The following is a 12781-nucleotide window of genomic DNA, read 5'->3' as shown; positions in this document are numbered from 1 at the left end:
AGACTTGGACAGTACTGTACCAACATTACAGGACTTAGAGGGTCTGTTAGACAATTTTTAAGTGTATTTTAATTTGTGGCTCTGGGTTGTTGTTATTTTTCTCAGACATTTTTTTTGTAGGACTTAACTCTTTAAATAGTATACTAGTGTTTTCAAGAAATGCCATTATTACCACAATTTTTGTAAACCCTTTTTAGTATCAGTATTCGGTACGGTAACAATTGGTTTATGGTAGAATTTTTTTTTTTTGGTAAATGTTACCTTCGAGATAATAAAGTAATAGGTTAACTCCGGTATTTTAACTTTTATAACTTGAAAGTACATTTTTTTACTATGTCACTTCATTTAGTACTTAGTACGGTCAGCCAATGATTAAGTAATCATTCATAACTTATTGGTTATTCCATTTAAGTAATAAACATTTAGTACATTTCAAGTTCAACTGTTGAGTATCACGGAGCCCTGGAATATAAAATTAAGTACTATTACAATTGTTGTTTATTGTTAAGAAGGCTGTTATAATGTTATTATTGTTATACATTTTATTGCTCAAAGGACAAATTGCTCAATTGTTACTCAGGCAAACTCCTATGTACTTGTCCGAAATGTTGTTTATTACTAAGTATAGTACTGCCTGTAACATGTATAATATGGGATGCAATGTTTGTTATAGGTTCCAATTTATGTGTCTATATAAATTATTTCAGTACTTATGAATGTTGTTAATGGTACATATGAAAAATTTTAAATGTAAAGCATAAATGTAGCATCTAGGAAATTTTATCAAATTGATTATAATTTATATATATTTCAGAATTAATTAATTGGAAATATGTAAATGCAATCTGTACATGTGTGTTCTACCTTCTGTCTTAAAGTAATTCTAGTGCAAATGTATAAAAGTTATTGAAACCAGTACTTGGCAAGGGCAGTACAAAGATTTCGAACCACGTTGTTTAATGTAAATGATTATATTGCTGTATCTATAGGTTACCGGTGCATACTTGTTAATTGTATTTAATGTATGTTGCTAATTAGTATGATTCTCATCATTATTGCCGCAAAGTAATTATTTTGTTGTACTTCATGTCATAGGTTGTAAATTTTCAATTTCGAGGACGACATTTTGTTAGTAGGGAGGGTATTGTGAGGCATGATGCCTCACGACCTCGTTTCAGGCAATGGTTTTGCACTGCTTTTACGGCCTATCTGTAGTTTTTTTATTTTTACTTCAAAAATTGTTAGGCTATCTGTCAACTACACTTTAATCACAGTTTATTGTTCTGTAACCTTTCTAGGCATTGACAGATAACCAGATGCATTATTAAATTGTTGTTTACTAAACTACATTCCAAAATATTCAAGTCACGTGTTTGTTTCAGTAGTGAAACATTTTAACTGTAGCTTTCGCAGGGATTTTCTATAAAAGTACGCAATGTCAGTCTGAATTATTCAACAGTTCAATCAACAATTACCTGCTGTATTAAATTAAATCGATGTTTTCATGTAATGTCCATTGTTGACTTTGTAAAGCTTCATAAAAGTTTATGTCAGTTGAAATTTTGACAGTTGTCAGCCATCTTGGATTTTTGTAAGTATGCACCGGTTAACTAAATCTCTGTTTAGACGGACCGAAATCGCTTCATTTTCTGCAGTAATAGTTAGGTTTTTATTGTCAAGTATTTGATATTTAATACTTGGCATGTAGTGATGATTCCCAGCGTTCTAGGTTGTTTCATTTTTACAAATTGTCCGACTTTAGCTGTTTTGTTTTGTTTAGAGGTTAAGCTCCGCCTTATTTGCATATAAGGAAACGTTCGTATTCCGAATGACGTCATGGTCGGCCGAAGTAAGTTCGTAGCATCAACTCGGTTACGGACCTGTCCGGGTATTTCCGACTTTGACCTTATTCAGACTAATTTAGATTCTGGTATTCATCCTCATTTGCATACCATTGCATACCAAAAGGTTAATTAGCAGAACGCTAAAATCATCACTTTGCCTCCGTCTCTTGTACACACAGTCTGTATTTTTCGGTCTCTCTCAGATCTTTAAATTAGTTTACTTCAAAACTTTTAACAAAATTGTTCTAACTTTGAAACATCAAGGTACTTATTACTAGTAATTTATACAGTTATATTTATTAGCTGTATTTGGCTGTTTTTCTCTTAGAAAAACTCTGTAAATTCTAGAGTTTCAGTTTCGGTCCGTCTGCTTCGCGACTTTTGCCGATAGTTCATACTGACTTTTTTATTTGTGTCTTAATTAATAATTGTTGTTAAGGCTCCTCAAAATAAAAAGTTGTTTGAAGCCGAAAGGAACATTGTCAGTAGTTTATTTAACAGTTCATTTAACTTTGAAATAATTTTGAACTCGGGCGCTACCAGCCTTTATACTCGGGCGCTACCAGCCTTGCCGTAGGCGCTACCAGCCTTAAGGGGTCGCGACCAGACCCTAGTTTATTCAACTTATTGATTACCCCCAAATAAATAAAACGAGTAACCCATTATAGTATAGGAATTGGAGGACTTTGTCCCCTGACTGTAGGCCCCTTTGCCCTTGGTCTGTTCATTTACAATTTTACCCCCACCCAAAGTACAGCACCGCTAGGGGCACTACAATATCTTACCTGAGATATCTAATCTAACAATAAGGATATTATCCATCACTGTCTGTATTATTGCCTTTAAACCCGGAATACCAATATTGTTTTCTGCCAAATTCTGAAGGTAAAAAAAAATAATTACGTATTTTAAAGACTTAAAACTTAAAGAACAAATAAGTTGTTTATAATAAACATTTTATTCCAGAGATACTCCATATAGTTTAACCTCTACATAATCCGTTTCCATGCTTAGCATTTTAGAATAGCTGTTTAGTTGCAGCTATAAAATGTGTATACGTAACAATGTGTTCGTGTACCGTACGTAAATAAAATAATTACACGAAATGTTATTTGTCAGTCTAGTTTCTAGGCCTATTACAGATAATTCCATTATCTTACAATTGATAAAGATCTTACCAGTCGTGTAATATATATGTTATGCGGTAAAAGATCTGTTACATAAAATATTCCTTCATCTCCTAAACTATTGTCTCGCAAATCAAGTTCATTTACGTATTCGTTTTTCTGCAACAGAAAAGAAATATAAAGCTTCACATAGACAACAAAGAAGTTACAAAATATCATTCACTTCAACATGAGGGTAGTCATTATATGCCTTTCACCTGAACATAAACCAAAAAGAGAGTTATTGTTCTTTCATCTGCACTAGCATATAGAACTGGTCTGGTGCTACAATATTTGTACTGTCTAAACAATCCATCGGCATGCATAGTGTTCTTATTGTTATTTTACAAACTGCAGCAGTGATTTTTTTCTTGGGCTAGTTTTGAACTTGCTCAGTATGAAGCAGTTATTCACATCAAAGGTAATAACAGTGCAAGCCGCAATGGAGTGGCTGTGACAATGGAAATGAGACATCAAACCATTTTAGATCGTTTGTGACAAGTTTCATGTTCAAAACTCAAAGAAAATAAGAAAACGATTTTTAATATCTGATATCTCTTCTCTTATTCTAGAAATAAACAGATTCGTACATCCAATTTAATAATCATAACAGTATTTAAAAAGGCCTCAGTGTTTGTATGTTTGCTGGTTCTTTGCGTCATTGAGTCCATTCAGTTAATTTGTTTTTACGTTAAAAGGGTGATAGAGGAATGGGTTTTGTCACAGTTAATTACCTCTCACGAACAGACTTATTGTTTGGTTTTTCTTTTGCTTGGCTGATTCTTAGCCTTCTAAACGATTATGGGAACAGTTTAAAAGCAACGAGTAAATATAACCGAGCGATTATTTTGCTACACTGATAGTCAACGCATCATGTTTTGTACTATTGAAACGACTCAAATTAATACCCCCTCGATTTTGAATATGTATTCTCATGACGTCAATAAGCCCCGGTTGCTAGAAAAGCATTCGCCTCCTTTTTCAGCTGTAACAAAATAAAAACATGTATTTTGTCATACTTACTAAAAGTGTAATGGCAGCTAGTTTCATATGTTCGGGGCCTACTCTCTTCCCTGCAAGGTCAAAGGTTGTGTTCTCAAACTGGTCAAGGATACACTTCAATGGATATTTCTTTGCTACTTTACAGGCTCGTTCATATTTGTCTTTCAGCTTTCTGGCCAAAGCTTTTCTTGACCGGTCATCGTCAACTTGTTCTGAAATAAATGTTTTTACTTTTTGGGCATAGTTTCGTAAATTACGAAAGGCGGGCGGGGAAGAACTCCCAACATCTAACTTCTTTCTTGTAACTTCAAACTTCTTACCTTTATGTTGTCAATTGATTTAAAAAGGTTTTATAAAAGGGAGACATTTAAATGAAGCAAACAGATTAATTCTAGACTTAATAGATTTTTCAGACCTCGAAAATCAAGACGGTATAATAGTTTTTCTAGACCAAACAAAAGCCTTTGACAGAGTAGAATGGGAGTGGGTTGATATATGTTTAGAACAATATGGTTTCGGAACTAAATATAGAAAATGGATTCAAATGTTTCTTTTAGGCTCAAAAGCAGCTATACAAACAAATGGGTTTATTTCGGAATACTTCTCAATATCAAGGTCTATAAAACAAGGCTGTCCGGTGGCACTGTTACTTTATATCTTGCAGGCAGAACCTATGGCATGCCATGTCAGAGCAAATACAAATATTAAAGGCATTAAATTCCCATCCCATAATCAGTTGAATTTAGAACTCAAACTTAGTCAATATGTAGACGACACGCAATTCTTCTGCGAAAATGAAACTTGTCTACCGCACCTATTTCAAAATCTAAAGGTTTACGAAAAAGCTTCAGGCGCCAAAATTAACAAAGAAAAAACAACCGGACTTTTTATTGGTAAATGTAAGAACAGTACTCCGAAATACAACGAAATTAAATGGACTAAAATTACATTAAAACATTGGGCGTATGCCACGGCTACAATATTGGTGCTAATGAAATCTGGATGGAAAAAATAAACAAAATAAAAAACTGTCTACAAGTATGGAAATCAAGAGATTTAACGTATCATGGAAAAATTCTTATTTTAAAAACTTTTGTCGTATCTCGTATTAACTTCGAAATAGAAACAAGAGGAATTCCATTAAAATACATTGACGAACTAGAAATGATAATGAGAAACTTTTTATGGAATAAAAAGTTTGTTTGTTTTGGGTTTAACGCCGTTTTTCAACAGTATTTCAGTTATGTAACGGCGGGCAGTTAACCTAACCAGTGTTCCTGGATTCTGTACCAGTACAAACCTGTTCTCCGCAAGTAACCGCCAACTTCCCCACATGAATCAGAGGTGGAGGACTAAAAAGAAACCCTTAGTAGCAAAAAGTACAATTTTAATAAACAAAGAAGAGGGAGGTCTTAGTATGTGTAATATACCAAATATCTATGCAGGTCTAAACATTAAAATGATTTATAAAATATTACATTCTGATCCACAAAACTGGAATGCAGTTGGCAAATACTACTTACAATTATATGATAAGAATGTTTCACAACATTTTTTTCTCTGCAAATGCTCCACAGTAGAAAATATGATTGCATCAAAGAATATTAGTAACTACTATAAAGTAGCATTAAAGCATTGGGCTAGATTTAGAAACTGCTTCAGCCCAGAAACAACAGAGGACATAGGAAATATGTATATTTTTTGCAATAATGAAATAAAACATCGCGGCGATCCTTTAAATTTCGAATCCTTTTTAAAGAGTAACATCATTTCGTTAAAACAAATCTGGCATTTTTCCAGAAATACTTTTATTTCATCTGAAAATTTGTTATAATTATTGAAAAATAAGCGTAACTGGATCTCCGAATGGAGCATTATTAAATCGAGCATTCCGAAAAAATATTGCAGCACTTAAAAGCACGGATTTCAAAGGTGATACATTATCAATTTATCTAGACGAACTGCATTTAAAAGATATTTCACGAAAGTATATAAAGCCGGAAAATTTAAAATTAAACCAAATATCCGCGATATTGAATAGGAAAAAGTTTAAACTCAAGTCAGAACATAAATGGGAAAACGCGCTTAATAGCACCTTACCTTGGGAAAAAAATCTGGATTCAGATTTCACGTTCTTATTCTTCAAAAAAGGCGAAACAGTTTCAGTGGAAATTTATACATAGGTATTTTTACGGAATACAGACTAAATCTTATGAAATTATCAGATGGGAAATGTATCATATGTAACAACATCCAGAAACTTTAATACATTTGATGTCGGAATGTGATTTTGCCAAAGATATATGGAATGTTTTGACACAGAAATTTCAAGACCTTTTTTAAATCTTAATTCTCAACATTTTTCCCTAAAACTCGCTGTACTTTTCGGCTTATATGAACAGCTCCCTTTAATATGTAGATTCTTAAATACTTTAATATTTGAAACAAAATGGGCTATTTGGAAGTATCGAAATAATATGAAACACAATTATACAAAGCAACCTCTTAAAACGTTTTACAGAAATTTAAAGTCAGCAATTAAAGATCAAATTTTAATACAAGGTATTGAAATTGAAGGCTTAAATTTTAGAAATGTTATTGAAACTCTGTAGTGACGGATATTGTTTAAGTCAAGGGTCGTAACTCAGATAAGATTTTGATTCAAGAAAGCAATCTTCGCTTCTCAATTTGGTCAACTTTCGCTTTCGGACAAGTCACTGATAGCATATAGCGAATGGGTTGATTTGTTTTGTGCACTTTTTTTTATTTTGTTTAAAATATATTATAGCATACTAGTTCTATGTATACTGTACATTAATAATTTCATTGTGAATATGCGTATTACTTGTTTATGATTGTATTATACGGATTCTTATTATTTCATTATAATAACTCATTAAACATTGTAAGGCTAATAGGCGGATGCTCCCCGACCCCTATTATGCCAATGACGGGGAAAATAAATGGGGTTGCCCATATGGACCCTGAAAAAAAAAGTTTAGAAGCTGTATTTTGATGATGAAAAATACCTTTTTCGCAAAAAATAGAAATAGAATAGACACGTAACTGCACTTAAAATGTGTTGGCGCAAAGTCTATGGTAAGTACACTTACTAGTTTTCGCACCTAAGATCTTCAAATTAACTATTAATCATTTGGCGCAAAAAGTACTGTAACTTCGCCTATCATACTTGTTGCGACAAAATATTTAAAGAAATAATATCATTAAAGAACAAGAGATTCACTTAAAAAAAGAAACTGTCAGAAGCTTACACTGTCAGAATCTGATAATTTATATGTAAGTTTTTCTTAAAATTCATCACTACAAGTAAATGCTCATTGGTTACGTCAGTGGCGACATCAAAATGACAATGCATATTTTTAGCATATTTTTTTCCAAAGAAGAACAGGTAAGTAACAGATCACCAACTGCGCTAAAGGTAGTGCAGTAACAATTCTAGGAAATGCCCTTAAAGATCAGTGTGACATATGTCTTGCAAACAAGAACATGCATGAAAAAAGAAAATGACCAAAACAGCGCAGATTTTGAGTGACATATTAAAAACATCTTGCCAAGAAACAAAAAGAGGCTGATAAGACCCTTGCTGAAGTCGATACATCTAACGTCACTGCCTATTTTCTGTCATAATCAGAACGGCAGTGACATCACCAACAGTGAGACGTAGTATGCATTTGCTTTGAGACAAAGCTGAAAAATGCAGTAAGTAAACTTTATGAATAAGTTTTGCAAACAAGTGTTGATGTGTATCACGACTTTCATGTGAGAAAGGTCTAAAAGTGGCTTACGGAAAGTCGGTGTTTCTTCTTATGTACTCGTCCGTGCCTAAAACAATGCAGGCAGATGTGGAAAATTGAGCATGCCTTTGGCGTTAACAGCTGGAAGGTCACACAGACATCATTGTCTTGGTGCGACGTAAAACGCAACGAAAACATCTGATCAAAAAATAAACAAGCATTCATCGCTTTTGTTATTGAATAGAATATTTATTTTCAGAAGTATTAACATTTATTAAGTGACTATATACTTAAAACAGCAGTTACTGTAGACTTATCTTTAAATATTTCATTTATTATATGTGATCAGTTTAGACTGCTGTTACTTTTAGCAGTGACACAAAAAGAGCAGTTCAATACTTCAACATTTACAGTGATTATTATTTACTTCTGACTACTTTATTCCTTTTAAGCTTATTTGTTACCTTTATGAGTGTTTTTGGCGTCTTTCTAATTTGTGGTTTTTATCCACGTTTTTAAAATTTAGAAAATTAAGTAAACATTTGGCTGTTTTTAAACTTAATCAGTATTTGTGCTTTTATTACCCCATTTTAATTAAAGACTTGTTGATAATTCTGTAACGATTTACTGCTAAAATAATAATACATCATAATAATTTATTAAATGAACGTATAGATTAAATGGTTAGGCTAGATGTTTCAGTCCCCGTATCAATGGATTCATGGGATCGAAAGAGTCAAGCCGCGTGTAAATGGTTTTGCCATTGTTTAAGTAGCAGTTGTAATATATATAATATAAGTCAACACTACAAACGTTATGCAAAATGATTTGGATGCAGAAGGCATTTGTAAACATCATAATTTACCTTTTTACTTTTGGCTATACCATCTATTTTAGTTGGTGTAAGACGTTTCGATCTTACAATGGATTGAAAAAATAAACTATCCGTCAAATCTCCTTCTATGTACGTTTCATGTGAATTTTGTCCTGTTTTTTATTTGTCGCCCAGGCAGTATTTTAAGCAGCTGATATGCTGCTTGTTTGTGCATTCGGCGACTTGGTGGAACAATCATACGAAAACAAACATGCGAAACCCGGCGTAGAATAAATAAGTAAATATTGTAGATTATTTTTCGAAGTGGGGATTTAAATTCGCCTTGTCTGTCCGTACGTCCTTCAGAAAAGGTTTGTGTTACACATATCCCCAAAAGTGTTTGATTTACCTTCATATTAAATCTAGATCAAGTTTGAAATCTGGAGTCATAATCTAGGTCACTGGTGAAAGATAAAAGGCATCCTCAATACCTTCTATATGAAACTAAGTCGGAATATATGTTTTTATAAAATTTAGAGCAAATTCAAAAATGGGTATCTAGGATCTAAACCTAGGCCGCTAGGTCAATTTAAATCAATAGTCCATAACAAATCTGATTAGGTTTATTACAGATGCAGAAAAATGCAGATGGCCTCTTGAGTGATTAGAAGACTTTTCTCTGATTTCATCTTGTGACCTAGTCTTCAAAGAAATTCGACGTTTTATAAATCCAGTAGAAAAAATGGTCTCTAGAGTATTAACAATAAAATATATTAAAAGATCCTTTGGAAGCATAGAATACAACCAACCAAAATTAATAGCAGACTCGGTTGGACTCCGTTCAGTCAAGACTTTTCTGTAGTTCAACCTAGTGCCAGTTTTTTACCCCAGATGACCAAGTTTCTAACTTAGCCTGGATTTCATAAAGGCAATCGTTCTGTTTAAAACTAATACAGGTCCAGTAGAAAATATGGCGTCTTTGATGTTAACAAGGTATCTGGTGACATATTTTGACACTAAATGACTAGGTTTCAAACCTTTTCTGTGATTCAACCTAGTGACAGTTTTTGACCCCAGATGGCCATGTGTCTAACTTAGCCTGGATTTCATAAAGGCAATCATTCTGTTAAGAATTAATACAGATCCAGTAGAAAATATGGAGTCAATGATGGTAACAAGGTATCTGGTGACATATTTTGACACCAAATGTCTAGGTTTCAAATCTGCCCAGGATTTCTTAAAGAGTCTGGCCAGATTTCATTAGATCTAGTAGAAACTATGCGGAATAAAGGGATAACAATGTTATTTTCATGACTTGGCCAAGTGACCTATGTTAGATCCAGTTTCAAACTCGTCCAACATTTTGTTAAGACAAATATTCTGACCGAGACGCATTTCATTTGGACCAGATTTATCAAATAGACGGATGGACAGACAAACAAAGGCAAATCCGTATAATAAGATGAAGCTTATCGCCGTTTTAGGTTCATTTTACTACCACACATCATACATGTATATCTAAATTGTACTGAGATTATCCCCTTGAAATTCGTCTTCACTTTCCTTTTATTTGCAAATAGAAGACATAAAATCGTGATTTCTTCTCCATAAGAAAATAATTGCCCTTACTATATTTGTGGGTTCGTCTTCTATTATATACTATATATTACTAGAGGTTCAAAATATTTCAAAAACAATGTTTTTACCAATTTCTTATCAAGAATATAACCACTTCAGAGGAAATGAAATAAAACAACTTTCAGTGAAATTTAATGAAAGTCAGTCTCATTTCAACACAAAACTGGTAGTTAAGCAATCGCTTATAAACTTTCCTCAGTGACATCAGCTATGTACATTAACAAAGTTTAAACTTGAGTACAAGATATCCATTGACAAATAAAATTTCTTATAAAATGGAATATATTAAAACATGTAATTCTTATACCTAAACCAGTTTAGGTTTACACAGTTACATTGACACAAGCCAGCCGGACAGTTAGAGGGTACATGGTGCAGTTGGTCATGCACCATTCATTAGTTGCTTTTATACTTATTGAATAACAGTCTTTTGTGATTTCAGCTTGACCTATTGTTTTACTTGTCACAGAACCTGTTACGAGGGTCCTGCAAAAATTTCTGTCACTAATGGGCTTCCGTGGTTTTATCCCTGGTATTTTTTAAAAAGCTTCATTGTACTTGAATGGTGTATGGAATAGCTAACGATATTTCGTGCAAATTGCTTTTCAAATGACCGAGTTATTTCAAATTGAAATACATGCAGTCATATACACTGACCAATTTATTTGTCACATTGTAAAATGGACGAAAAGACTGAAATTCGTAGCTATATTAAATGCCGCATTAGGCTTGATACAGATTCAAATAAGATATTTGATGAATTGTGTGGTATATATGGACCTTAGGCTATCTCAATGCGCACAGTTTTTAGGTGGGTTAAAGCTTTTAAAGCTGGAAAATTGTCTGGTGGGCCTAATACCTCTGTTACCAAGGCAAACATCGCTTCTGTAAAAGCTGTGGTCGAACAGGATACGCGATTGTCGGTGAAAGATATAGCCAGTTGTACTGGTATATCAGAAGGCGGTGTGCAAACAATTCTGAAAAATCGTTTGGACCTGAAAAAGGTTTGCGCTAGGTGGGTACCTCATTTGCTCACTATGAGCAAAAGAAACAACGCCTTAAATGTGCCCGGGAACTTTTGAAAACATACAAAGGCTGTGATAGTCGGGTTATTTCTAACTTGCTAACAGGTGACAAAACCTGGGTGCACATGTTTAAGTCACAGAGAAGGGCTGATAATAAGCAATGGAAGCGAAAAGATAAAAAACGCCGCTGTATTGCCAAGAGAACCATACGTTTGAAACAGATGTCGTACTCAATTTTCTTCAATTCTAGTGGACCAGTCGTTCCAGTGCCTTGTCCATCTGGTCATACAGTCACTGGACGATTCTACAAGAACTCTGTACTGAAGAAAGTGAAAAAGCTTTACAAGAAACGCCCAAGCAAAGGATGGTCAGGAGTCCATCTTATACACGACAACGCCTCCTCTCACAAGAGCGAGGTTGTTAAGCCTTTTTTGGCTTCTGAAAAGGTGTAAGTTGTAAACCATCCGCCTTATTCACCTAATCTGAGTCCCTGTGACTTTTTCTTTATTTCCAAGGTTTACGAAAATGCTTTCTGGAAAAAGATATAAGTCCGGAAGTTCTCTTGGCACTGCCACTTATCAGTGTCTCAAACAGATACCAAAAGAAGAGCATTTATCTGCTTTTCGCGACTGGGTAAAAATGTTACAAAAATGTGTTTCGGTGAAGGGAGAATACTTTGAAGGTTGGTAATAAAAACAGTTTTGATAAAACATAGCACTTAAGAAATCCAAATCCAATGACAGAACGTATTGCAGAACCGTCGTACTGATTCCTTCAAAGAATATTTTGATGATTCTGTTACGGTATTTAACATTTGATCTGTCACAGTTTTTTGTAGATGCTGTCACATAATATGTTGTTGAACCTTGTACTGTATTTGTTGTTGATTTTATAAAGGGGTCTGTTGTTGCTGTTGTCAGTGAATCTGTTGTAGATGTCGTTATGGCATCTACGGTCGATTCTGTATCGTTGGATGTTAATCCTGTTGATGACTATGTTGTGATGTTAATCGTTGGTTCCAACACGTAGCCTCCGGTAGACGCTGTCCATAAGGGTAAATTGTGATTTTGTCATGGAATCTGCTGTAGAATCTCCAATGGTAATTGTCGTTGATTCTGATACGAAGTCTCTTGTAGATGGTGTTCTAGAAGTGAACATTGATTCTGTCACGGAACTTATTGTTAAAAAACAAGGATAAATATCAAACAGGGAATGCCATGTTCCAAAAACACAGCCTCCCCAAAACGAAACTCACAGCACGCAGATGTGCATACTACCAACACACACACACACACACACACACACACGCACGCGCACGCGCACGCGCACGCGCGCGCACACACACACACACACACACACACGCACTCACATACAAAGCAAACACACGAGGACAAAACAAACAAATAAAGGAACACAGTTGGGCACCGCCTTGGAACGGTCGTTAAATCTGTTATTATGTTTGTCGTTAATTTTGACAGGGAGTCTGATGTAGATGCTGTTACAGAATCTTTAGACTCTGTCATGGAATCTGGTTTTG

The 12781-nt window shown here is 34.2% G+C and overlaps 1 protein-coding gene across 1 annotated transcript; it reads right to left on the bottom strand.

The window, feature by feature from the left end:
• Positions 1 to 391: 391 nt before the first annotated feature.
• Positions 392 to 12402, bottom strand: LOC128557320 (leucine-rich repeat-containing protein 74A-like). Its single transcript, XM_053544592.1, has 5 exons — positions 12270 to 12402; positions 4034 to 4224; positions 3023 to 3130; positions 2630 to 2723; positions 392 to 462 (listed from the first exon to the last, which is right to left on the bottom strand). Exons 1-5 carry the CDS (start codon positions 12400 to 12402, stop codon positions 392 to 394), a joined length of 597 nt encoding a protein of 198 aa, XP_053400567.1.
• Positions 12403 to 12781: the final 379 nt, after the last annotated feature.

This window comes from Mercenaria mercenaria, chromosome 5, assembly GCF_021730395.1.
Source record: "Mercenaria mercenaria strain notata chromosome 5, MADL_Memer_1, whole genome shotgun sequence".
NCBI classification, from domain to species: domain Eukaryota; kingdom Metazoa; phylum Mollusca; class Bivalvia; order Venerida; family Veneridae; genus Mercenaria; species Mercenaria mercenaria.
Note: the sequence above shows the minus strand (reverse complement) of the source record. Positions and strands in the feature narration are given on the sequence as shown.

What these genes read in the sequence shown, in the direction of transcription:
- LOC128557320 (XM_053544592.1), bottom strand. Translation starts at nt 12,402, where the DNA reads ATGTTCACTTCTAGAACACCATCTACAAGAGACTTCGTATCAGAATCA. An exon ending in CAGCGTCTACCGGAGGCTAC is followed by an intron (nt 4,225 to 12,269) that starts GTGTTGGAACCA and finishes CATTTATTTCAG; the next exon opens with AACAAGTTGACGATGACCGG. An exon ending in TGTTAGATTAGATATCTCAG is followed by an intron (nt 463 to 2,629) that starts GTAAGATATTGT and finishes TTTATATTCCAG; the next exon opens with GGCTCCGTGATACTCAACAG.